The sequence below is a fragment of the Condylura cristata genome, unplaced genomic scaffold, assembly GCF_000260355.1.
Source record: "Condylura cristata isolate star-nosed mole 26May11 unplaced genomic scaffold, ConCri1.0 scaffold00021, whole genome shotgun sequence".
NCBI classification, from domain to species: domain Eukaryota; kingdom Metazoa; phylum Chordata; class Mammalia; order Eulipotyphla; family Talpidae; genus Condylura; species Condylura cristata.
The window spans coordinates 30,474,917-30,502,350 of NW_004567122.1; the positions used below are offsets into that span (position 1 = coordinate 30,474,917).

Sequence of the window (27,434 nt, forward strand, 5' to 3'; positions counted from 1 at the left end):
GGGAAAAACTGGAGCGGTCTGCTGTGCCATGTGGGTCACCTCCCTGGCCAGGGATCTAACTTGTGCTGATAGCTTCATTGTCTGAGACTTAACCCCTTGGGCCTCCAGGGAGGACCCTACAGATAAATTTTTAAGAACATAATAGATATCTGAATTAAAAAAAAAAAACACGTGTAGACTTTCACAAAGCAAAACAGGATGTTACTCATATTAGTGTATCTTTATTTCATTCTTAGCAGCTTCTGTTACAGGGCAGGATGGGAGCACCCCATCCTGGGCCATCCCTATTTCTGTCTGCTGTAAATAGGAAAAGGGGAGGTGCCAGGTGCCAGCCCCACCCAAGGGAGGAGGTTTGGGAGATGGAGAGGTCGGACTCTAGTGTTTAAGACCTTTAATGAAAAAGAATTTTAATACAGTTATTGTGCAAGAACGAAAAGAAAAAAGTTTCCAAACCAAAGCACCCAACGTTACCCATCCCCTCCCGGGTAAATGCCCAGCCAAACAGGGCTGGCCCACCGCATGACTGCTGAGCCCAAGAGCCAGGCCTCTAAGGCACCTTCTGGGGGAACCACAGCAAAGGAGCACCGGAGGCCAGACGAGTCTGGAAGGAAAAGATCAAAATCAAGCTGAAAGCTGCCATGTCAGCCTCCATGGCCTCTCATCCACCTCTCTGTCTCTTTCAAGTGTCTCCTTCCATGTCCCAAGCCCCTGGTGTAGTCCAAGGCTGAGGCGCAAGTGCAGCTTCTTCCCAAGTCTGCTCTGCGAGCCCGTCCAGGTCCCCTCTGACCTCCATCCTGCTTCCTTCCCTCTCCAGTCTCCTTTCTGGCTTGTGAACCTTCTCCCTGCTCTGCTCCACCCGCCTTGGGTAGGGCGGGCACCTGGCACCTCCCCTTTTCCTGGGGACCGCCCTGCTAGACCTCCAGCTCAGTCCCAAGGACCTACCTCATTCTCCCTTGATCAGGGTATGCCCGGGGTCTGACATTCCTTTCCTGTTGGCTTCTGTGTTTTGCAGTAACGCAGTGCACATTCTTACACAATCCCAGTGTTCACGTAGGATGCTATCTGGCTGATTGTGGGGCATCGGATGACATTGCCGGACTGGTGTTCTGTTACCTGGGGTGGACTCAGTACTGCCCTGAGTCATGCTGTCACTTATAACGTGGTGCCACCAGCATCAGGGGACATGGCCTTCAGGGTTGAGAATATTGGGGCAGGAAGAAGTGAATTGTGACTGCTCGTCCAGCCAGACTGTAGGGAGCACTCAGACTGTGTTGTGCAACCAAGCGAGTAGCAATCTAAGCGCATTTTGCATGTGGCCCTCTCCCCTGTGTAGCCCACAGCTTCCCCCAGACAGCTCCGGTTAGGGGACCCCACTTCTACCTAGTTGATAGGGCTGCATCTGCGGCAGGTTTGCTTGCAGGCTGAGGCGGTGCTGGAGCGCGGCCACACTGCCCCTGACAGTTTATAGTAGGTGTCTACTCTGCTTAAAGCAGTGTCCTAAGTATTCATTTCCCAGTGTGTGTGTGTTTACACTGACTCTCTAAGGGCAGGGTGCCTATCTTAAAATTCCTAGCACAATGTGTAATTAATTGGCCTGGGGCCTGCGGGTCCTCAGGAACACGGCCTTGTCCTTTGGCTCAGCTTCTGGCCACCGTCAGGCGCTCCAGCTCCCTGCTCCTGCTCCTGCTCACTGTGCCCTAGGTGGGTATTCTGGCCTGTGTCTTACATGTGAGGGGATGGCTGAGAGGCCCAGTGCCTGCTTAGTGATACAACAGTAGGTGGGGGAGCACAAGCCCCCCGCCCCCCCCCCCAATCCTGATGCGTGCTGCTGCCCCAGGATGAAGCAGGACAGTGTCTGAGACAAGCCAGGAGGCCATGAGGGGAAACTGCCCTCAGCAAAGTAAGGTAGAGGGAGCCTCACAGCTTGCTGGGCTGGGGGTGACGGAAGCAAAATACAGCTGGCTGTGGAGACCTAGCCATTCCAGGTTTTTGAATCTGGGCTCACAGCACGTGATGTCGTTATTCTCTTAACCTAGAAATGGCAGCGTTATTTTGGGCACAAAGCAAGAGCTGTGGCTTTAAAAATAAGCCACTGTATTTATCTCTTCCGCTCCAAGATTATGGAAAATTAGCCCAGCTGTGGCCTGAGGCACCAAAACCCCCAAAATCTTCCAGATGGCTCAGTCCACCACTGGCTGCCCCCCCCAGGCCACCTCTGGCCTTGAACAACTCTCACCTGCTCTGGTTATCAGGTCCACTCTGTCTCCGCAACCACCACCCAAATGCCCCCACAGGAAATGTGATAGTTGTATCATGGAGCCAGAGTGTGTGAGGGGAATCTCTCAGCTTTATTACCAGATCCCCATGTAGAGTCAGAGAAACCAGCATGCTTTAGCAAAAACTTCAGCTTCCTAATCTGTAAAATGGAAATTCTTAAATATAAACATATTTCCTGGCGATAATAATAATCAGTATTCCTTAAATGACTGAGTCTTCTGCTGTGCTGATCTTACTAGCAAGTAAAGTTTAATGAGTTTTGCTTTGTGCTGGCTGTGTTATGGCTCTATAGTGGGCTGGGAGGGGAAATTAAGGATAATTACATTCACTCCTGTAACAATTCTGTGGTTGGGAGTCGTTATGGCCTTTGCAAATGAAAACTGAGGCCCAGGGTATATTAAATATTTTGTTAAACATTACATGCTGCAGTCAGACTGAAACTGCGTTTGTGATTTTGAAGCCTTCATGCCTTTGTTTCTGTGAACACTCTGCACTGTCAGCTGAAGGACAAAGGGTGTGGGGAGAGGAGACTGCCAGCCTAGGGGAGGCCTCCCTCCCGCCAGGTCCTGGGCCCCCGTTCAGGTTTCAGACCCAGCTCTCCCGTGCTTTGTTGGCTGTAACTGCTCAGATTAACATCCCGGCGCAGGAGTCTGGGAGGGAGAGGGGGCGGGGCGTGACCTGCGGTCCACAAACCGCACAGATGGTGGGCGGGGGAGGACTGGAGCTGTTTCACAGCCCAAGCCTGCAGAAGTGTGATGCTGATGGTTTTGCCTTTGGTAGCTGTGTGTTTAATTGTTTAATAATTGCTTAAGCAAATTCTGCAAGACACACACACACACACAAAGAGAGAGAGAGAGAGAGAGAGAGAGAGAGAGAGAGAGAGAGAGAGAGAGAGACGAATTACTCAGAGCCCAGAAGGCTCAAAGGAAATCTGAGCCGCCTGTGGCTGCGGGACTGGTGGGCTGAGGGAAGAGTCTGGGAAGGAGGGAAGTGCCGTGTCCTCGCAGACAGCAGGGATGCAAACCCAGAATCCGCAGCCTCCGTGCCTGACTCTCCCCTGGCCCGCCAGGGCCAGGAGAGCCTGTGCCAGGGCCGGAAGCGGCTGTGGTCGCTAATGGGCTCCCCCACTGGCCGGCGGGTGGGCGGGAGGCGGCTCGAGAGCTGTCTGGCGGGATGGTCCAGTCCGGGCTTTTATCAAATTGATGGGTTTTCTGGCTTTATTAAACTCAGCACCAAAATCCCAGAGATGGCGACAAAGTAATGAATGGGGAGCCGAGGGGCGGGGCGGAACTCACAGGGAGGATTGTGGTGTTGCACTCCAAGCCCGGCCTCTGAGCCACTAGCAGCTCCTGTCTCCTCTGTCCCCAGGAACCGGCAGTAACCCCAATAATGGTGACATTTGGATAGTGCTTTAGGGTTTTCAACAGACCTTCGCAAACCTCTCTGGACGCAGGTCTCACACCTCGACACACACGTGAGCAGGAGTCTTGTTAAGGCAGAATTCAACTAAGTTGAGTGTACACATCAGATTGGCCTTACTGGGTGGCCAGGGGCCTCACACCCTCCCTACAACACTCAACCTACAACAGCCCGATTTGCTGAGCAAAGGGAAGGGTGTATAGTCAAGAGAGCCCACGCAGGGTGCTTGATTTTATTGTTTCAGAAGAGTTGGGGAGGGGGGGGAGTGGGCCTCTGCCTGCAAGCTGTGGGCTCTAGCTCACCAGGACCCTTTCAACAATTGAAACTGCATTTAGATATTGTCTTGGTCTGCTGAAGTGGGCCTGACACCAGTAACTTCATTTGGGGCCTGTAATTACCTTTTTAATAACCCCCTACTTTGATCAGCTTCACAAAGATGTGATCAACATTTAAGGCATCAGTAACACTCCCAGGTACTGGGACCTGGGAACTTTTGCTTTGAAAAAGAATTCAGCAGAGGCTGGGCCTCAAAGCATACAGAGGACGTTTATCAGACACGTGCATGCTTGACTTGAGCATGAGGGATACAGCATGGCAAGAGAACGTTTCCATTCTGGCTCCAGAAAGAGAGGGTGTTGTGCCAGGTTTCGAGTTTCCCAAAGACCACCAAGGAGCCGATTCCGATGCAAAGCACATGAGGGTCTTCATTGCAAGCTCGAGCCTGGGCTCCCAACATGCAGCAGTGCAGCAGCCAAAGTTGAGAGCCCAGAGCTCAGGGAAGGCCAGGGAAGGCCGGGTTTTTATTACAGAAGAGGGGAGTTGCTGCCCAGCAGAGGGGAGTTTTTGCTCAGCAGTACATTGATTGGTGGACATTAAACAAAGTTATCTTGTCTTAACCAGTTTGATCTATGATGTAAGATGTGACCTTCACTACTCGGCCGCATACCTTAGGACATCTGGCATTTTTCTAATATGTACTGGCTACTTGCCTACTTGCTAATTGGCTGTTGCTATGGGATGAGCAAGATTAGGACGTTTACAGTTAAATTCGGCCTTGTTGATAACTGAAACTTAGGCCTGGCTGGTTCAGAAGCATTCTGAGGCCTGTCATGGCGTCAGTTTGGTCTTTCAAGCGCAGGTGGGGTGGGCTGCTGAGCCTGTCCGGGCTGGCCCAGGGCCTGCCGGGAGGGCCTTACCTTCTTGGTGTCTCCTCAGCATCTCCAGTCTCCGCCCAGGGCTGTGTGTTGAGCATGCTCATGCCCCGAGTCACTCGAAGTCCAGATTCCTTTACCATGTGGACTTTGCTCAGTCTGGCGGCACAGGGGGTTTCAACACGATGTGAGGGGATGACCTGCCAGCTGGCGCAGCCCACCAACAGGATGCTGGACCCCACTTCGCCAGTCATGGGGTCATGGGTTGACCCCCCAGGTGCCTCACCACCATGCGGGTCCCAGCTTTTGCCAATCCTGTAACTGCGTGCTGTTCACAGGCCATTTCCATCACAGCTCCTGGGCCACATTAGTTTTTTTCCTTTTTATAGATAAATTTTTCCTGAAGTAACATCACTCACTGTACAATGTTATGCTGGTTTTGGGAGTACAGCATTGTACTTCGACACACTGACTCCGTGTTTGACACCAGGAATGTAGGTCCCGCCTACCACTGAGCTTTCATCAGGGTCACCCACCCTGACCCCTTCCCCTTAGTAATCGCCCCTCTGTTCTATCAAGTGTTGTTTTGTTTTCTTTGTTGCTTTGTTTTGTTGTATTCCACCTAAGAGTGAAATCGGGTGGTATTTATTTCCCATTGACTTATTTCACTTAGCATAAATTGAGACCCTCAGGGTCCATGAATGTTGTCACAAATGGCAGGGTGTTTTTTTTTTTATTATGAGTAGTAATCTACTGCCTGTGCTACACACCCCGTGTCTCCTACACACCCCTCACCTCTCTGGCCATCCGTCTGTCAGCAGGTGCTTACGTTGTCTGTTGAAATCCGTGTTTTGTATTATCCAGAAAAAGGCCCAGCTGTGGGACAGCTGGGTTACAGGCTCCTGTCCCAGATCTGAGCATGCGCCATGCTGCTGTACTCGGCGGTGACCAGTCTGCTCGCCTCCCTCCCAGCCCTGTACAGGGCTCCCTTGCCTACACCCCGGCAACACGTATTGCTTGCTGTCTAATGCCAAGACGCCATTCTAGTAGGCATGAGGCAGTAACTCAGTTGGGCTCCGACTTGCGTGTCCTGACACAGGAGAGGAGCACCTCTCGTTGTGCCTGCTGGCCGGCCCACTTGTCTTCCTTGGACAAGTGTTGGCTCAGGTCCTCCACCCAGTTTTTGACCAGTTGTTTGTTTTCTGGTTGTTAAGTTGTAGGCCTTAATATATTTTGGATATTAGCTCCTTGCCACATGTATGATTTTGCAAATACCATCTCCTATTCAGTAGGTTGACCTTTTGTTTTGATGATGGTTCTTCTGTCTCAGCAAGTTTTTAGCCAGTTTTTGAATTTGCAACTAAAGCAAGTAGTGATCGAGACAGTGTTCTTTTTTTTTAAGATTTATTTATTTATGCATACAGAACTGGGGTACAGGCCAGAGGCTCGGAGCGGTGAGAGGCTTCACCAGAGACAGATTGGGGAGCAGAACAGGCAGATCAACGAAGTACACTGCTGAGGGGAGCAGCGGGCGGGTCAGGAGAGGTCTGCCACGCCATGTGGTCACCTCCGGGGCAGGCGGGAATCGAACTCATGCGGAAGTGGCTTTAGCTTCTCAGTGCAGTGCTTTAACCCGCTGCGCCACCAGGGAGGGCCGACAGTGTTCTTTTTAAGTTCAGTCCTTCCTCCTTCTCTAATTTAGTTACAGAAGGACAAAAATCATTGCAAATTAATTCTGCACAGAACTAAACTAAACTGAAGAGTGCTTCCCCAGAAGTAACCCCTGCAATAGTGCCCTGGGCGTTTCCCACACTCTTCTGTAATTACTCTTTTTTTAAGTATAAAATTTAACATTCTGTCTTGTAAAATAACATGCAGTTACACTGTTGGTATAAAAATTAACCAACAAAGCATCAGGCCCATCTCAGTCCCACTCCTTTTCAGTGAGGCAACACTAGAACAGTTTTGTGTGTCTTCCACATTTTTTCTAATTGAGATAAAATTGGTCCACAACACCGTGTGAATCAGGGGTGATTCACCTCCTCAGACCAACGTGGTAGCACCACACCCACCACCCATAATCCTCCACCACGGCCCATGGGTTCCCCTTCCCACTTTCTCCTCATCTCCCGCCCTCCCCTGTGGGCAGGTGTCAGTTCTGCTGTCAGACTTTCAAGGGTTTGTTTTGGTTTAGTTTTCTCTGTTTCTTTCTATACCACATATGCTCTCAATAATTTTTTAAATTAACTTTACTTTTGTAGCAGTTTTAGTTACATAGCAAAACTGAGAGAGAAACACAGGGTTCCCATACACCCATCGACACCTTCACTGAGCTGCTCTTGCCAACACCCCCCACCCGAGGGTGCCTATCACAGTGATGATGCTACAAGGACTACACCATCACCCGAAGTTCATGGTTTAATATAGCTTATTCCAGCCCCTCTTCACCCTCAACTCTGGTAGTAACTATCACTCAGTTGGCAGAGTTTAAGGATTTGTTTATATTATCATTTGCCTTGTTGCTTTATAGTTTACGTATGAGTGAAACGCTGTTTCTCCAGTACCTTCAAGGCCTACACGTGTTGTCAAAGAGGCCAGATTTCACCTTTTTTGCAATGCGGTGTTGTAAAGCACACCTTTATCCGCTCATCTGCTGATGGGCACCTAGGTGGTCCCCACACCTCAGTTACTGTGAACAGTGCTTCACTGACCCTGGGAGTGCGCATCTCTCTTCCACTTAGTGTGTTCATATATATTGGGAGATACCCTGGAAGTGCACTTGCTGCATGATATGGGAGTTCGAGTTTGTGTTCTGAGGACCTGCCAGGGCTACTGAAATACACTGCTGAGGGGAGCAGCAGGCGAGACAGGAGAGGTCTGCCACGCCATGTGTCGGCCCCCTGGCTGGGGATCGAACTCAGGCCTTAGGTGACAGTGCTGAGACTTAACCCCTAGACCACCAGGAAGGCCTGGTTTTTTATTATTTTTGATGTGCCCATACAAGGTATTGTTTTCCTCAATTTTCTTTCTCCTAGTTCATTGTTAGCATATAGAAATGCAACAGTTTTTGGATATTGACTTTTGTAACCTGTAAGTCAATTGCATTCATTAATACTCTTTAATACAATTAATACAATAATAATTAATACTCTTTAATAATGTTCAAGTTTTTTATCTTTCTTTTTGTTTCACCTCTGGGATGAAGCCTATTTGATCGTGGTAGATGATTTTCTTGATATGTTGTATCCAGTTTTCTGGGGTTTTTATTGACAATCTAAAAAAATCTATACTCATTGGCATTATTGACCTGTAATTTTCTTTTTTGGGGCTGTTTTAAGGATCAGGGTATGCTGGCCTCATAGAATGTATTAGGGAATTTTCCTCCCTCTCTGATTTTTTTTTTAACGACCTTTTTAGTATAGATACTGCATCATCATCATCATCTTCTTCTTCTTTTTTTAAGATTTATTTATGCATACAGAAATGGAGTACAAGCCAGAAGTACAGGGGCGGTGAGAAGATTCACCAGAGACAGAGTGGGGAGCAGAACAGGCAGATGGATGAAGTGCATTGCTGAGGGGAGCAGTGGGTGGGTGGAGAGGTCTGCTCTACATCATAATTTTGTTTTTTGTTTGTATGAATTAAAGTTGAACTTATATTCTTTTCTGGCCCCATGTGGTCACCTCCAGAGCAGGGATCGAACTCGCATTGAAGCATCTGTGGCCAGCTTGCAGTGCTGCCAGCTTGCAGTGCTGTGTCCTTACCCATTGCACCACCAGGGAGGGCCCAAAACTTCTTTGAAGTTTTGCTAGAATTTATTGGAGGAGCCAAGTGATCCTGGGTGCTTTTTTTCTGGGAATACTATTACTCTTTTAATTTTAGCACTTGTGACTAGACTGTTTAAGATATTTTATCCTGAACCAATCTTGGAAAAACTGTATGAGTGAAAACTTTGTCCATTTCTTCTAGGTATTTTGATAGTTACTGCATTGAATTCACTTTGTTTGCAGAGACTTTTAGAATAGATTCATATGAGCGCATGTATTTCTGCCAGGGCTGTTGTATTCTCACCTTTCTGATTTTGTTGATTTGGGCTTTCTTTGTCCTTTGTAAGCATCGTTACTAGCTTATCAATTTTTACTTTTTCAAAGAACCAACTTTTGTTGATCTTTTTGTCTTTTTGTTTTCTGTTTCATTTATTTCTGCTAATTTTTATTATTTCTGTCCTGCTACTGTTTTGGATGCTTTTGTTTTTCCTAGTTCCTTCAGCTACAGACTTAGATTGTTAAATTAATATGTTTGTTTTTAATGTGGGCCTATATTGCCACTAGTGACCCATGTAGTAGTTGCTTTTAGAGCATCATTAGGGTCAGGTTAGCTGATCTCTCCATTTCGGTAGCTCCCAGATACTTTTTGATTGTTTCTTTGATTGCTTCATTGACCCAGTTGTTCAGCTGCATTTTATTTAGTCTTCACGTGTTTATTTATTTATGCATACAAGAACTGGGGTGTAGGCCAGTGGTGCAGGGGGTGAGGATTTACCAGAGACAGAGCGGGGAGCAGAACAGGCAGATGGATTGAAATACACTGCTGAGGGGAGCAGTGGGTAGGTCAGGAGAGGTCTGCTGTGCCATGTGGGTCAACTCCCTGGCCAGGATCAAACTCAGGCCACAGTGGTTGGTGATAGCTTGATTGTGCCACCAGGGAGGCCCTGGACTGTTTTTGTGCTTAATTTTTAGCTATATAGCACTATGGTCTGTGAAGATGCTTGCTACAATTTCTGTTTTTGTATATTTCCTTAGGCATGTTTTGTGTTCTATAATGTATTCTTGAGAATGTTACATGTGTACTAGAGAAGTATACTGATTTATTTGGGAATGGGAAGCTCTATAAATGTTCAGTCAATCCATCTGTTCTAACACTTCATTTAAAGGCTTTGATTTCTTTGTTAATTTTCTGTCTGAATGAGCTATCCCTTTGTCAGTGTGTAATGAAATCTCTGACAGTGATTGTATTTGTGTCGATATGTTGTTTTAAATCTGTTAATAGTTGCTTTATATAGGCCCTCCCTGGTGGTGCAACGAAGCTGGCCATTGCTGCTTGGGTGCAAACTTGATTCCCGCCCTGGAGGTGGGCCACATGGTGCGGCAGACCTCTACTGACCCGCCCGCTGCTCCCCTCAGCAGTGTACTTTGTCAGTCTGCCTGTTCTGCTCCCCACTCTGTCTCTGGTGAATCCTCTCACCGCCCCTGCACCTCTGGCCAGTACCCTAGTTCTGAATGCATAAATAAGTAAATATATATATTTTAAAGTTGCTTTATATAACTAATTGCTCCTATATTTTGAGCATAAATATTAATAAGTTGTATCTTCTTGGTAAACTGTTCCTTTGCTCATTATACAGTGTATACCATTGTCCCTGATTATTTTTTATTAGCTGAAACTCAAGATTACTTGTTCTCATTAAAAAAGTTATTTGTGTGTGTGTGTGTGTGTGTAGAAGAATTGGGGTACAGGCCAGAGGTATGAGGATGGTGAGAAGATTCACCAGAGAGAGTGGAGAGCGAAACAGGTGGATTTTACTGAAATACACTGCTGAGGAGAGCAGCGGGTGGGTCAGGGGAGGTCTGCTGCGCCATGTGGTCACCTCCGTGGCTGGGGAATCAAACTCGTGCTGAAGGGGCTGCAGCTAGCTTTGCTGTGGTTCACTTTAACCAGTTGTGGCACCAGGGAGGGCCTACCATTCACTTTCGATGATCTAAATATGTCTTGGTAAAGGTCTTTTTGTGTTGAGATAATTAGGTGATCTGTTAGCTTCATGAACTTACATATTGTTTTGTCTCCAAATTTAGGATAGTCTCATTATTTGTTAAATAAGCTCTCTACTCCCTTCTCCTGAGAGACTCATCCTTAGGTTATTTTTCCTAATAGAGTTGGATAGTTAGAAACACGAGTTTCTTTATTAGAAAAAAAAAATCATACTCTGGGCCCTCCCTGGTGGTGCAGCGGGTTAAAACACAGCACTAAGAAGCTAAAGCCACTTTAGCATGAGTTCTATCCCCGACTGCCCCGAAGGTGACCCACATGGCGCAACAGACCTCTCCTGACCTGCCCACTGCTCCCCTCAGCAGTGTACTTTGTCAGTCTGCCTGTTCTGCTCCCCACCTCTGTCTCTGACAAATCCTCTCACGGCCCCTACACCTCTGGCCTGTACCCCCATTGTGTATGCATAAATAAACAAATCTTTAAAAAAAAATCGTACTCAAAAATCGTACTCTATTCTGCCTGAAATTATTTGTAGATTTATATCCTCTATCTCAGTATTTCTCTCTCCCATTGGTCTACTCTATTTTCAATGCTTTCTGTTGCATAATTCATCTCACTTAATGAGTTCTTCAGTTCCAACATTTATTTTGGTTCTTTGGTAATCTTTCCTTCTATTCATTAATTTTATTCTAGAGCTCACTGAATTACAATAGTGTTTTTGTAGCTGGTTAAGTCTTCATGACAGCAATTTCGAATTCTCTTTTGTCAGTTAGGCAGAGGCTTCTTCCATGACTTCAAAGCTTTGTTTCTAGAGAACTGTCATTTTCTTCTTGTGGTACTGTGTTACTTTGATCCTTCTTAATGTTTAATGACTTGTACCTCTGCCAACGCGGAAGTAGCAGACACCTTTCTCACCTAGGGCGTGGGATGTGGGCACTGTGTTGAGGGGGTGAGCAGGCAAATTTGGGTCAAGGACTGGCACCAGTATGGCTGGAGGTGTTTGTATCGTCAGCAGTATCTTTGCCATCGATTGACTACTTGTTTCCACAGACATAGTTATGGATGCCCGGCCGCCCCCCCCCCCAACCTGTGGTATAGTTACTGGTTTTACTAGGCTACAGTTCAGGGAGAGATCTTGGTCCTGGCCTCTGTCAATGCTGCTGGGCTTGTTGAGGCTGCAGGTGCAGACATGGTGGTGACTTACAGACACTATCTTTACTGTTTCCCTGGTTTAACCTCCTGTATGTATCGCATCCACTGAGCTTCTGATGTGTACAGATATGTGGCTCTCTCCTACATCTTGAGATGCTGAACAGTCACCCTTGCTGCATTTTGGGTGTCTTACTAGTTGCAGAATACAGTGGAAAACAAAGCAGTTCACACTACTTTACTCATTCCAGTCGTGGGGGCATCATTTGTGTTGTGGTTAGCAGCTGCAAATGTGCATTTAAAGCCTTCGAGAGAATATAGCAGCCATGGAGATAATAAGAGAAAAGGTAAGTTCCAGTATTTCAAGTGTACTTTGGAAATGGAATCTCCAAAACCCAAGTAAATCAAAGACAAGCCTTGTTGTAGGAGTCAGCCTTTTGAGCCAAGTGGCTTCCTCAGTGATCTTAGGCCCCAGGTGTTATTTCAGGTGCATCGAGGGGTATTGGTCCACAGATACCCGCATGATTTAACTAAGAGGTAGTGAGGGGCTATAATGACTTTGGTTAGAAGAGCAACGGACTTTTGTTGTTCAGCAGTTGCTTTCAGAACAGATTCTACAGTATTTTTAAGAATTAAGACAAGGTGAAAGCTGAGTGCCAGTCAAATTTAAGGTCACTTCAGACTACACTGCACCGGCCATTTCACTGTGGCTGCTCTTGTCTGTGGCCCTTTCTGTGTACTGAATTTGTTCCAGAGAAGTAGAACCATTGGAAATCATGAAGAAGTCTGTAATGGGCAGAATTAGAGCATCCCAACATTGTTGCAAGTACAGTAGTCTGAGAAATCACACCCCCCCCCCCCCCGTAGCCTCCCAGTAGCCTGGGAGGTAAGGATGAGGGGTTATCTTTGCATGCCAATGCTAGAAATAAGGAAAAAAAGAGAAAAAGAAAATAAGTTTGAAACCCTGACTTTGTGTTTTGGCAGACACAGTCCACAGATAGCTGCTACTTCTTTCTCCCCTTGTCAGGGTGTTTGCAGTGCTCCAGTTCAGGCAGATATATATTCAGAGTTTTCAGTTTTGCAGCAGTCAAGTGGCTAGGGACTAAGGGCTATCTTGCATTGGCGACATTCCCAGAACAGCCACTCACCAGGCTCCAGACTGTGACTAACAGGGCGTCTTGATTTGGGTTCTGGAAAGCTCTGAACACAATTTGAGTATAGAACATTCCAGATTTACAGTATTTATAGTAGATAGTCATAATCTGAGGCAAGAATCAACAAAAGCTATCCCATAGACACCGATCTGGTGGTAACTGTCACATGGAGTGAATTTATGTTTCCCAAAACGGGTACTGTGAGCAGTCAGCAAAGACCAAAGACATCTTGGTCTTAGGCCAAGGGGAGTTCAGTGATTTTGATGAGTTTAGAAATCTTAAGTTTGAAAATCCCTTTAGTTCTCTCAACCTTGTCTGATGATTGAGACTGACAGGGACAGTGGGAGCTCCAGGAAGTTAGCAAAGTTCTCATGAAGCTTTATATGAGTCATCCACTGAATTGGGTATCTTGATCACTGCCTAGTGTGGCAACTAAACCCTGTGTGGGAAACATCTCTTAACAGTTTGCCACTCTGAGAGCACCAGCGTAGAGCAGGGAGGCTTCAGCCATTTGGAAAACACACATACAAAAGCAAGAAAGTAGTGGCGACCCTCAGTACGTGGCAATTGAATGAGTCACAGCTACAGGTGTCTAAAGGAGCAGGTGGGGGAAGGCTTGAGGTCCCTATGGACACAAGTAAATAGTTTTTCCAGGGCTATGGCAAGTCAGGCGGTGCTTGTAGATTGTTTTTGCAATATTATGTAAGTCTCCCTGCCAATGTTGATTTTTAGTTTGAGTAACTTTGAATGTACGCTGCTTAGACAAGTGTAGACATAGACAAAGCCTGTAAAAATGGGTTTTAGAGCCCCAGAGAACCAAGTGGCTGTCTGGGGTTTTGTACCGTCTTGACTGATTGGGTGATTTACCATCATAAATGAAGCAACCTTAATTATTGCCTTATCAAAAAGGACACAGGGATAGCAAGTCTGGTAACAGTGGGTCACCTTTTGCAGGGAAGTAGAAATGGATTCATCCATGTGGGCCAAATCTTCATAGATTCTGTAGCTGTTGCCTATGTGTAAAAGTCAGCTAGGGCATTTCCCAAATAGGCTGAGTCCTACTGTGCACTGCCATTTTGATGACGACAAATTTAAAAAGGTCACAATACAGCAGGTTCCCTTAGGACACGGCCGAAAGGGCAGACTGCAGCCTCTGCTCCCACAGCAGCCGTCAGTCCTGCGCTGGGGCCCCCCGTCATCTCTCTCACCTTGCGTCCCGCAGCAGCGGTCCCCTGGAACCACCTCCACTGGATTACAGTGCTGTTCTGGGCACTGCTGTGCCCACCAGAGCACTTGTCTGCCATCACCCGAAACATAACGGCATCTCGAAGTTCCAGATCACTCAACATCTTTCAGTCTTAGAGGTAACTTTGGGGAATGATGTCAGATAGCAAGGTAGTAAAACCCCTCAAATGGAAATTCCTTAACCAAAGTCCCAGGGGGCATCAGCCTTCATTCTGCCCTGGCTCCCAGCAGTTAGGCCGCGCTCACTTATGTAACCGGGGTGGGGTGGCTCCCCCTAGCCCCAGTGTCTGTCCACGTGGGGTCAACTGCCACTCGCACTGGCCCCACATGGTGACTTAGGTGTGCTTCCTCCCACTGAGTCTGAAGGGTGGATTTCCATGCCGCCTGCCTCATTAGGCGAGGGAAGAGGAATGTTGCCAGCAATGCTTTCCATCCTCCAAAGAGCATTTCATATAAACCCTGTGCAGACACACCAGTTCTCCTACACTTTTACCGTCATGTGAGCAATGCTAACTTCCTAACCGTGGCTTCCGTCAGAACTTCAGCAGCAGGTCTGGGCTTTATGAAAGTTCACAGGGCAAAGGACCCTATTAACCAACTTGAGTGGTTCTCCATTGAAATGTACCCCAAATAACCAGATGAGTTTTGTGGGAGGAATGGAAATTCAGACAACAAAGAATATGAATTTCCCCACAGACTACCTCCTTGGGTAAGGGCTGGAGAGGGGAGACAAAGGAATTTTGGTGGTTGGGCTATGCTGGTCCCTCCCTGCCTGTCATGGAGCACTATCACAGGGTGGGGGTGGCGAGAGCTGTGGCTGCCACACATCACAAGCTCAAGCAGCGATGGCTCAACTCTTCCTCTAGGTGTTACAGGGTAGCCCAGAGTGGACCAAGCCGCCTGTCTGTGGGGCCTCACCCATGCGCTCAAAATTCAGTTATTCTGCAGGTACACACGAAAGGGTCAATAATGGGTTTATTCACAAAAGAGGAAAGGAATAGGAAACAACCCAGGGAAAGAGAGCGGGATACAAAGTAACTGCAATGCCTTACTGGCTGGGCTTACTGAAAAAACCGAGTCATGCGGTCCAGAGCCGTTTCCTGAGAGAGACGCAATCTGTGCCCTATTTATTCCCCAATGTCCCAGAATTCCTGCTAGCTCCAAACCTGGGTCCTCACAATTCTCTCCCTGGTACGGCTGAGAGTTGTAGTTTCCAATCACTGGAGTAGGGCGGAGGGTCCACAAGACTCTACAGAGTTCCTTTAGGACATCTTTCCCCAAAACAGGCAGAAATTGTGTATGATCGTGAGGCTGATGCAATTTGCAGGTTGCGAAGAAGTAACTAAACTACATGTGGCACAGTGGGCTCTTCAAACTGATGATATAGTTATCAGAATGAATTGTTTTCATTAGATAGGTTTGCCTTCCAGTAGGTTAAACAGGGACGGTTTGACCAGAGACATTATCATCCAGAACACCAATGGGAGCAAACCATCCTTGAGTTAGTTTAATATAAATTAGACAACATAGCATCTAAGCCACCCAGGAGTGATGTTAACAATGGTGGTCTCAACTGTTTCCCAGGGTTCTGAGATCTTAAGAGGCCTCAGAATTCTCTCTCCAAGCCGGCTGCCCCTGGCTTTCTGAGGTAAAGGAGACACGTGATGCTTCTTATATAACACCTGCTGAAGCATTTCAAGGGTGATAACCATTACATTTTTAGGTAAGCTCGAAGCACTGGCCATTGGGTTTGGTACCACCATTTTGGGTTCTCTTATCCAGGGGTGTAGTACCTTCTCTTTCCTACCCTGTGCCAACAGTCCTTTCCCTAGCCTTCTCTCATCTCACCCCACCCCTTTTCATAACCCCTTCTCTCTTTCTGCACCTGTCTTCTGACAGGCCATCTTCCCCAACTGCTTTCTCACCCACTCCTCCTCACCTCCTCTTTCCCTACTGCTTTTGTTACTAGGCAACGCCTATATGAAATGAGTGGCCTGCGGTGGGTCTTCACCTGTGGGCTTAAAAGGGACTGATTAAAAGGGACTAATGAGACTCAACTGCAGACACACACAAAAAGTTAAAGGGTTTATTTATAAAAGGGAAAATGAAGAAAGGAATAACTCAGGGAGAAACAGTTAAGTTTGTGAATGCATCCTACCAGTTCTGCTGATCTGGAACCTCAATAGCATGCTGAGAGCTAGCGAAAAACCAAGAGCTCTCCCTCCCCAACACCCACATGTCTGGTTACATACCAACCCTGGCTGCTTAACTCTACCCTCAGTTCCCACCAATCCCCCCTTCGATGATGATGACATTATGAGGTTTGTAATTCTTGGTGTCTTGAATCTCTTTTGTGTGGAGTGGGCATGGGGTCCATAAAACCTGTGTTTGTGGAGTCGTTCAGGGCCTCAATTCCCCCAGTAATTCCCCCTTCCAACCATTTCTTATGGATATGTGGATGCTGGGGTGCAGCCTCGGACAATTTTTCAGGGTTCCAGTGTGAAATAAAAACTATAGTCTCCAGGTATTGTACAGTGTGGTAAACAAACCATTTTTCCAGGTATGAAGAACTTTTAAAGAAAAGAGCATCAGACCAAACAAGAAATGTATCAAAATCACAGGAAGAAAAATCTGAAAACTGATTCAACCTAACTAAAACCAAGTTCTCTCTACTTTGATCTCAATTTTATCCAACAGCTCAGCAAAATGTTTGCAAATGAAATCTACTTTCAGACCATTTTACCTATTTTTACATAAAAACACTGGGCAGAAAAACCAAACAGCAATTTTAGCTGACTTTGTTGGAAGGCTCCATGTAGGATCAGAGTGAACTTGTGACATTGGTCCATGAAGGCTTCAGGAGCAAAGCTGGTCTCACCAGAGTCCATCTCGGTTTACCAGGACTTTTTCTGATTGTTCAGTCTTGCCAGTGGAAGTCTCTGGAACCCCATAAACAAAGCAGCAGGTTCTCCTCTTCTTGGCTCAGGTCAAATTCAGTTTTCTAGAATTCCGATCAAAGCCACACAATGAAACACGTTGCCAATTCTCTAGTTTAAGCAGGTAGAATTCCCTATTAAAGTTACACAAAAACAGACTTTGTTATTCCATTTTTCACACTGTATTGGTGTTAAGGGGAGAGAATAAAGCAACCACAAGTTAGCTCTGCTGGAGAGAAAAAAAATGCCACATTGCTGCAGATCCTGGTCAGTCAGTATAGAGTTCTTTGGATCCAAACAAAATGCAAGAAAAAAATTATTTGAAACAATCAAAAATCAGGGTTATCTCCAACACTGTAGTCAATGAGAAATGGCAGTTTTTTTCTAAAAACAATTTGTACAAAACCTTTGTTATCATATTTTCAATCAAAAATATTTGCATGCAGGGTACAAGTTTCAAGTTTCATGTCTGTATGAAGTTTTACTTTTTCCCCAAGTGAATAGTGATAGTTTTTTACTAAAACCAAACAGGATAAATTCACCTAATGCCTTATCCCCAGGAGGAAAGGGAGGATAGCAATACTCTAACCCATGGAAGGCTCCATTATTCGACCGATCGTCGTATTAGGCCTACTTAACCAAGAATACTCTGTCCAATTTCCCCGGCCCCTCCCCGGCCCCTCCCCGGCCCCTCCCCGGCCCCTCCCCGGCCCCTCCCCGGCCCCTCCCCGGCCCCTCCCCGGCCCCTCATCAGACTATACAACAGAGCAAGCAGCAGATGAAAGAGGGAGCACCTGCTGCACCAGCTCTGGTGGGTTGGCCTCCCTGGCTGGGGCCTCGAACTCAGGCAGTAGTGGTGATAGCGCTGAGTCTTAACCCCTAGGCCAACCAGGGAGGCCCTGGGCTACCCTGGTTGGGAATACCTCTTAAGGAGCTAGAGACGGAACCTGCTGTGATGTAAGATTCGCATGGGGCCTGATAAACCAGCTCTACTAGGTGCATCTGTATCGAATACAGCTAAAAGTGGTAATCAACCTTTCTTGGGTTGTTCTAATTTCTTAAGAAGCAAAATTCTTGAGAGACACACACAGACACACACCAAACCAACACCCCCCCCCCCCCCCTTTCAGAGGCCATGGAGTCATTCAGTTACATACCAAAGTTGGAAGGCAAACTGACCCACACTGACCGGAGTAGGACCCAAGAGGATCGATCCTCTTTACTATAAATGTACTATAAATGTCCAGAGGTGTACAGCAAAGGCCGGGCTTCAGAAAGTGTCCTGACAGCCCACCCTGTCCACCATCCTCCTCTCTCCCCCGCACCCCCATTCCCTTTACTCCCTTTCCCTACCCTCTACACAGACCACAATTTGGAGTTTTAGACCAAATATGGGACCTTAGGAAGACAAAAGTGTAGCAATTGAGAGAAAACTTGCCTTCCTCCAACTCTTTCTCCCCCCACCCCTCTCCCTAAACCAAAGGCTGGCATTTTAGACCATATAGGGGATATGGGACGCCACAGACTTTGAAACAATTTTTAGTCTCTTCCACCTCTCTTCCCCTTCATCCCCATTCTTTCAGCTTCCTTCCTAATCCCATCCTTCTAACCCTACCCTTTCCCTCCACCCCTTCCTGCTTTCCCTCTTCCCCTTCCAGAAAGGAAACTTCACTCTCCCCTCCTCTCCTTCCCGCCGCCTGCCCTCCTGTTCCCACTTCCTTACTCTAACCACTATACAACCACCCCTTTTTCCTCCCCCCATCCCATCCTGAAACCAAAGCTTGGGGTTTAAAAAAATATTTTATTTATGCATACAAGAATTGGGTGTGAGAGGATTCGGGGGGGGGGCAGAACAGGCTGAGGGGACAGCGGCCACTTTAGCTCACATGGGGCCTGTGGGAAGCCAGTAGAGCTCGAAGCTGAGCCTAAACCCATCATTCCCCAGCCCATGCTGAGCTCTTCCACCTTTTCCCAGCCCCTTTCCCTTCTCTCCCCCCCTTCTCTAAGCAACCTCTTCTCTTTTCCACTCCTTTCTCTGTCCCTTCCCCTAACCTTTCCCTCTCCTCACCTCCTTCTTACCTTCCTCTTGCAGAGAACCAAAGATCGGAGTTTTAGACCATATAGGGAATGTTTCCTTCCAGTCAATTTAGAGATATACTTGCTTTAGTAATGATTCAGGCAACATCCCTCCCATTTTGCCAGTACAAAGGTATTCCTAAGTGGTTATATTAAATGGAAGATGTTTTTAGTGAGATAGAGGTAATTAGCAAAAGAAAAGATTGATTCAGATAAGACAGTCCCTCCCTAGGGGGGCAGGGGTGTTATCCTGTGGACCATCTGCTATTGTTACGTTCCTGGTTAAGGCTTTCATGTAGACATTAAATCTTGTTTTTGATGACTTGGGCATGGAACGAGTGCTTTTGGGTTTGTGGTTTCTTTCTCGAATGTTTTCTTGTATGAAACACATCTATAAAACACACAATATAGAATGCCAGTACCCACTGCTGTGTGTGAGGAGCAGCATGACGCTACATGCCGTCTGCTCAGCCTAGTGCCATGTGGGGCGACGGTCTCATATTCACTATAGCCAGGACCCTAAAATACACAGTAAAGGTGATCACCTCCATTTTATAGATGAGGAAACTGAGGTGCAGATACTTACATGAGTAGCAAATGTACCGCAGGTATTAAAAATCTTCCAGCATTTCTAACCATTGCCCCTCAGAGCTGGCCTGAGAGTAATACCCTTGGTCACAATTGTTCTTTTAGGGGAAAAATCAGTGTAAATTAGAAAAACCTCTTCTGGGGCATTCAGGCTGGGGACGTTTACAGCCTGTAGCTCTGTGTCCATGAATTCAGGCAGCCAGAGTCAGTTCACCACAGAGAACACAGAGGCAGGGCAGGGCCTGAGGGAATCCTGGCTGTATGGGAGGATTAAGTGACAGGTCAGCAACCTGTGGAGCTGTTTGTAAAGTGGCAGATCTATAAGCTCTTTAGGAGTATGTATGTTCTCATTTTAAAATACATGCCTACATATTGTAGAGAACTAATTCCACCCACTTCCCCAACCTCTGCAAAACAAAAACCCAAAACCATTTACTCTCATATGATCAAATTCGATTAACTTTTGGATCCCAGAAGGGTCTGCCCCAGGATCCAAGCCCCACCTGCTCAGTGTGCTGTGAATCCTCTTTCTGGGCTTCTCCACTGCAGTCATGTCTGCATGTCAGTCAGTCTTTGTCAGCGAGCTGGGCAGCTGAAAACAAAGGAGGGGGGCTGTGGGAGGCAGGAAAGGAGAAACAGCCCCTGACTAACTATTGGCCGGGACTGGTCCTGGGTTAGGGAAGTATACAAATGGCTTATCTTTCTTCCTGAGTAGGTCCCAGTCACATTTCACAGGCAAATCTGGGCAAGGTCTTGCTTGAGGGAGCCTGAAGGCGACGTGGAGATACCACAGCAACCAGAACAGGCCACTCACAAGGGCTCATGAGGAACTGGAGAAAGCAGATCTTGTGCGCAGCAGCAGCTGGTGCAAGTCTGATTAGTTCTTGGGGTTGAGGGCCAAAGATCCCTAGCAAAGGTCAGAGAAGCTGAAAGACAGTAAAAGAAAGTTTACCGCTAAGCGGTCCTGCTATGAGAGGCTCCTTCAACCAAAAGACACGGTCTAGAAAAAAGGAGAGGTGATTCCAGGCAAAAGGGAAAACATGTGTACAGAGCTGGAGGTGAAAACAATCCCAAAGAGGCGCCTGAAAAACTGCAAGAATGCGGTGTGGCTGGAGGACAGAGCTCACGGAGAGGCACGTATGAGTCTGAAGAAAAGATGAGCTTGCTGAAGGGCTACGTGTAGTGCTAGAGCTGGCCATTTTTCACATCACTACAAAGTCAACAGTTTTAGGCAGGGCTAGACCCACACTGATATTTTTTTAAGGGACTGTACTGTACTGTGTGTTGTTTCAGTTTTTAAAACAGAAAGAGAGGAATAGTGACTGGCTAGTGAGTGAGGGTTACAAGGCAGAAGTGGAAGTAAGTCAGAGGAGGAAGAGACCATTGCCGCAGCCCAGTAGAAAAGAATGGCCCAGGGGCAGGCTGGCAGCAGTGAACGTGGCTAGGAGGGGAAGACACCACAGACACGCACCTGGGAGGAAGCGTGGGCTCAGTGCCAGCCCGCTGCAGCAAAGCGAGGCCATGAGTTGTCTGGCTTCCCACGTCTAAGTGTGCTCAGCATTGTCTAAAATGTACGTACCTGACTTAAAACATGCTAACTATCACCTGGACTTTTTGCAAGTTGCAATCTTTTTGCTGCAGGAGGAGGGCCTTGCCTTGAGTGTGGATGGCTGCTGACTGATCTGGGTGGCGGCGGTGGTGACGGTGGCTGTGGCAATTGCTTAATGATTGAGTTCCTTTCACAAAAGGTCCCTCTGTAGCAGGTGCTGCTATTCATAGCATTTATCCCGCAGCAGAACTTCGTTCAACATGGGGGTCACTCCTCTCAAACCCTGCTGCTGCTCTGTCTGCTACTTTGGTTTGTCCCATCCTAACTTGCTGGTGGCATTTCAACAGCACTTGCAGCTTCGCCAGGACTTTGTCCCGTCTCAAGACATCACTTTCTTTGTTCACCCACTCCACAAGGAGTAATTCCTCTTCTGTTAAAGCTGACATTGTAGATACACAGTCACATCTTGGGAAAGGAGGGGAACACAGGGACGGAAAGAGAGGATGGGGAGGGAGGGGAGGGTGGAAAGGGTGGGATAGGAGAAAGGGTTCGAGTGGACTGTGGTCACAGGGTGGGATAAATAAGGTTCCAGCACTCCTTGGTAGGAGAATTCCAAAATGAAATTCCAAATGCAATGGTCAGCGCTTCAAGGTTACCTAAAAATAAACAGTTATCACTCTTGGGATGTCTAAGCAGATATTTTAATAAGTGTGATCTGTCTCCTTTACCTGAATGTTTTATACGATGACTATTATATGACCAAGGGACTGCTATCAAACCAGGAAACAGCTAATTCTAACAGAAAATTTAAGGCCTCTTAAGATCTCAGAACCCTGAGAAACAGAGTTGAGACCACCATTTTTAACATCATCCTGGGTTGTTAGGATGCTATGTTGACTAATTTATATTAAATCAGCTCAAGGACAGTTCTGGCCCCCATCTGGTTGTCTCTGACCAAACGATCCCATTTAATTTACTGGAAGGCAAACCTGTCTAACCAAAACAACTCATTTTGATAGCCTGATTCATCCAGTTTGAAGAGCCCACTGGGTCACAAAAAATCCAGAGCACAAGCCTCCCTGGTGGCATAGGGGTTAAGTGTCAAGGCTGTCATTGCTACAGCCTGAGTTCAACCCCTGGCCAGGGAGGTGACCCACAAGGCACAGAAGATCTCTCCTGTCTCCCCTACTGCTCCCCTCAGCAGTTTACTTCAGTAAATCCACCTGGTCTGCCCCCTCCTGTGTTCTCTGGTGAAACCTCTCACCACCACCTCTTCCTCTTGCATCTCTGATCTATATCCCAGTTTTCTATGCCTCCCTCCACCCCCAAATCCTGAGTCTGCTTTCTTTATCTGCAATCCACACCAAAGCCCAGAATAAGCTGGGCTTACCTGAACACGTGATGTGTGGGACCCAGGGCCCCTAGGGAGAGTGCTCAGGTGACAAGCGACGATACTGGTATCCCATGAAAGGGAGGACATCACCACTAGGTATAATAAATGGAGGCCTGGGCTCCGGGGTTAGTGAGAGCTGATCATGAAGGGTTTCTAACTCCAGCTCTCACAGCCCTACTGTATGGACACCTAAATCAAGAGCATTTACTTGCAACATCATTAACATTTATTTATTTATGCATGCATGCATATAGAACTGGGGTACAGGCCAGAGGCTCAGGGGCGGTGAGAGGATTCACCAGAGACAGAGTGGGGAGCAGAACAGGTAGACTGACGAAGTACACTGCTGAGGGAGCAGCGGGCGGGTCAGGAGAGTTCTGCTGCGTCATGTGGTCACCTCCGGGGCAGGGATTGAATTTGTGCTGAAGTGGCTTTAGCGTCTTAGTGCTGTGCTTTAATCCGGTGCACCACCAAGGAGGGCCCTGCAGTTCCATTTTTAATGTATGTATGTATACCCTCCTTCCTCATGCCCCCCTCCCCCAAATATTTTAGATCAGCAGTGTATGTCCCCCAGACCATGCGGGCACTGAGGCTGGTTCAGAAATGAAGGTTGGCTCCCAGTGACTTATCCCAACAAGCAAACTGCAACGAGATTCCATCTTCTTATGCTACGCTTCTTCCTGGCTCCTCTCTCCACCCCATTCCCCTCGAAGTCATCAGAATTAGCACAGATAGGTGTCAAGATACATCTCCAGGCAAAGGGTTCTGTGACTCATACACTCTCAATAGTGTATTCTGCCAGTACATTTCCTGCCCATTCCCACGCCAGAAAATCACAAGCAGATTCTTTAGGACAGTATTCACAAAGAACCAAAAACATGTTACTAGATAATTAGGTTCCTGACCCTCTAGGAGAAAAAAATCTCTGTTCCTGCTTATTTCCATGCTCTGGGCTTGCCCTCCAGTTTGAAGAAATCACCTGGGATTTCCTAGCCCAGGTCTGTGAGTGCAGCTTCTGTGTCCTGCCCCTTCGTGAGGCACGGAAGGCAGGTACTGACTGCTACTGATTTGTCACATTTTGTCTTTCAGAACCAGAGGCGGGAGAGGTGTCCCCTCCAGTAGGTGCTGGTGTCAACAGCAACAGCTGGACCTTTAAATACGGACCGGGCAACCCCAAACAATCTGGTCCCGGTGAGTTGCCAGACAAATTCATTATCCCAGGATCTCCTGCAATCATCTCTATCCGGCAGGAGCCTACTAACAGCCAAATTGACAAAAGTGACTTCATAACCTTCGGCAAAAAGGAAGAGACCAAGAAAAAGAAGAAAAAGAAGAAGGGTAACAAGACCCAGGAGAAAAAAGAGAAAGGGAACAGCACGACTGACAACAGTGACCAGTGAGGTCAATTAATGGAAACAAGCCACTTAGCCAGTTTTTGTAATAATGGCGAATCTCTCCCATGTAGCAACTCCCCGCTCCTTTCTCCCACCCCCAGCCCACTCTCAGACCTCAGAAATCTGCACCAAGTTCCCTGTGTCTGTCTAGATTGCATTTAACAGGTTTTGTCTTAAAAGCTTTACTAAGTCTGGTGTTAACTATTTCTCTCCACTCTGGCTTGTTTTCAGAACCTAAAAAGCAGACCCAAGTTTCCTTTCTCCTCCGCCGCAAAGGAGAGGCCTCCCAGCCCCGCCAGTGAGAGGTTGGACTCTCTGCCCTGTGCTCCGGGGATCCTGTCTTGATGACACTTGCAGGGCAGGCCGAAAGGCTCTGAGGTTGAGCAACTTGGGTGGCTGTGGCCACCGGGTATGTGTGGCCACCGGGTATGTGAGTGCCCCGCAGTGGCCGGGATGGGCCAGGTTAGGCTAGCTGGCGCCAAGTGGGGGTTACCGATTTGGAGGGGAAACGTGAAACTGAAAGGGACCAGACTTTCTAAATCTTACAACTCAAGAGGCAGTGGCCACCTTCTAGCAGACAAACCACCCCACTGACAAGGCTTTAGGAGTCCATAAACCTAAAACCTGCATTATACCTGCAAGCCAAGTGTTCAGTGTTTCACGGGGGGCTACCTGGGGTGATGGAAGCAGACCTGATGTGTTTCCTGTAGATGTCCTTGTGCTCACTTTATTAAATATTCTTTTGCACACAATGTTTATGAAAAGGCCAGATCCTTTTCCAACAGATACATATATGCAAAAATGAAAGAAAACCCCAGCACCTCACTTTTCTTATTTGATAGTTATTTAAAAAGAGAGAAAATCTATAACTATAAATCTTTAAGAGAAATATGATGAATACAAGTCCCCTAAATGCTCCTCAAAAGAGACTCCGTCTACAGCCATTTAAACGAGCGTTGCTGCTACAGAAGTGCTTTAAGAGAACTGCCTGAACATCTGTATTATACCGGCCACCTGCCAATCACAGCTTTACTCTTTCAGGTCACTCTGGGGCTGCCTCTTGCATGTATTAATTAATAAAGGATCTTTCTCTTTCTCTTTTCTAAGAAACAATTTGTGCACTTTGAATACACAACCTTCTCTAGCCAACTTCTCAAGACCCAGAAATTGAAGAAAGATAGTTTCCACATACAGACAGTGAGCAGACTTTTCAATCCTCTCCACCCGTGACGTGTCTTGGTGTGCTAGCCGACACCGCCTCTTTGGCTTAGTTTTCCTTTTCTATGACACTCTGACTTGCTGATCTTATTAACACCTGTTACCTGAACTCACCCCCATATGTATGCTGTATGCTATTATAAGACTCCTGCGATGTACTCACTCTGTGCTTGTGTATGTGGATGTTAATGCAACTATTACCTAGAGTGAACTTTAAGCTTTATTGTCGAATGTAATTCCATTATATTTCCTCTGTACACCTGTGGAAAAGTGGCGTAGTGTTTTTTTAGCCATTGTTAACCAGCTTTGTGTATGAAAGACACAGTAAAATTTCTTTCTTAAATCAAGAAACTGGTGATTCAAGGAATTTTATTTATGGTCAGCAAAGAGCCATCTCTAGCCAAGACTCCTGCTGGCAAGGGATTGGATAAAGCTGTTTTTTTCTAGTAACAATTCTGGAACGAATACTGAAGATATTCTCTGAGGGTGTGCAAGCACAAAATACACCAACCTGACCTCTTCGAAGTTACAGAATGCTTTGAAATTCTGCTGACATTTGGAGTATCAGCTCATTGAGAAAAAGCAATTTTAATTTTATTAAAATGTACAATTTAGAAGTTTGATTATCTTTTAAAAGTTAACAAAAGAGATAGGAGTCTGTTACTAAAACAAAAGCATTAAATCTCAACAAAAACTGTTTTGTCTATTTTTAGCTTCATTCTCCCATATTTGGAAGGGTGTGTAACTTCAGCTCTGCAGGATTGCATGGGGTAAAACGTGTTGCCAACACATGTAAACCATTGCTACATTGTAGGTTGTGATCATTTTGCCCCACTGAAACCCATGTACCTGACCTTACGTGCCTTTTGAATAGTAGGAGAATCGGGCTAATTTATTAATGATGATAATTATAATGTATCTGTACAGCACTTTTTACATTTGCAAAGTGCTTTCCAATCCATGTTAGTTACTAGTTACTACAGCTGTAAGGATAAAACACGTCATGTGGATTCATTTTTAATTGGTGCTATTGGTATTTCTTCTGTTATTGCTAATAAATGGAAAATGGTGGTATGAAAGAAATGGTGGTCATTTCTAAGTTAAAGGGTAGGAGAAAACAGAACATTATCATCAGCTGTTATTACTGAAGACGGGTGTGGTATTAAACTTACTCGATCACTCTCCAAGCTGCCTCCCTGGCTTTTGCATTCATTACCAAGGTGAAACACCCAGTAAAATCCATACTGAAACACCACAATATTACTACAATGAGCCCCTTCCCAATACTCCACTTTGATCTTAAGAAATGCAACCACTGAAGAGGCCACATCCTTCCTGAACGACACATACGCAAACGCGGTGAGAAAACCCTAGCACCTCATTTTATACTGCTGTTGACTCAGCTTTCATCCCTAGAACCCTCTAGTCAACTTGTTTGGCTTCTCACCTGCCTACAATTAGGAAATCAACTAATGTACTCGGTGGGTTCAGTTCATAGCACATTTCCATAACAAGCTGACCACACTTGTTTGTGTTAGGAGGCACAGGTTTCTTTATCTGCTTTAATTTTCAACTGCGAACAATTTTGCCCTTAGGACACTTGGCAACACCCAGAGACTTTCGTTTTTTCCTCTCTGGGTAAGGGCTGGTACAGGTGTGCAGAGGGCAGAGGGCAGAGGCCAGATGTTACTGAACACCCCACCATACACAGGACCGCCCCCACAACAAAGGTTTTCTTAGCCAAACATGTCTGAGTTACAAAGATTGCGAAACCTTGAGCTACAGTGCCCACGTAATTCGTTGAGTCCCTTTGTGAGGTAGGAAGGAGACATCATTAATACTTCGGACAGAAGTGGAAACTGGGCGACCCCAGGAGACTGGAGTATGGCGACTGCTGCCAGAAACACGTCTAGCTCAGCCAATGACCAGTCAGGCACCCTTGGGCAGGCCACTGCTTGGTGTTCGACTTAAGTTTGACCATCTGTAAAATAAGAGTGATCACAGCACAGATCTTTTAAGATTTGTGGGGTAGAGTCATTAGCAAGAGCATGTTAATGCTTTCAGCACAAGATCCGGCGCGCCCCAGTGTTCAGTGTAGTACTATTAATAATCTTTTTCT

General features: G+C 46.6%; 1 protein-coding gene across 2 annotated transcripts in view; it reads left to right on the forward strand.

The window, feature by feature from the left end:
- PCDHAC1 (protocadherin alpha subfamily C, 1) overlaps positions 1-26,464 on the forward strand; it is a 98,930-nt gene extending 72,466 nt beyond the window's left edge. Inside the window, exons 4-5 of one of the 2 annotated variants that reach the window (XM_012727747.1) lie at positions 23,793-23,894; positions 24,329-26,464. In XM_012727747.1, the coding sequence (XP_012583201.1) occupies positions 23,793-23,894; positions 24,329-24,399 (173 nt within the window). In that variant the 3' untranslated portion in view covers positions 24,400-26,464. Of the gene's footprint in view, positions 1-23,792 lie in introns of both variants that reach the window. The other variant, XM_012727746.1, reaches the window with a different exon arrangement.
- The last annotated feature ends 970 nt before the right edge of the window (positions 26,465-27,434 follow it).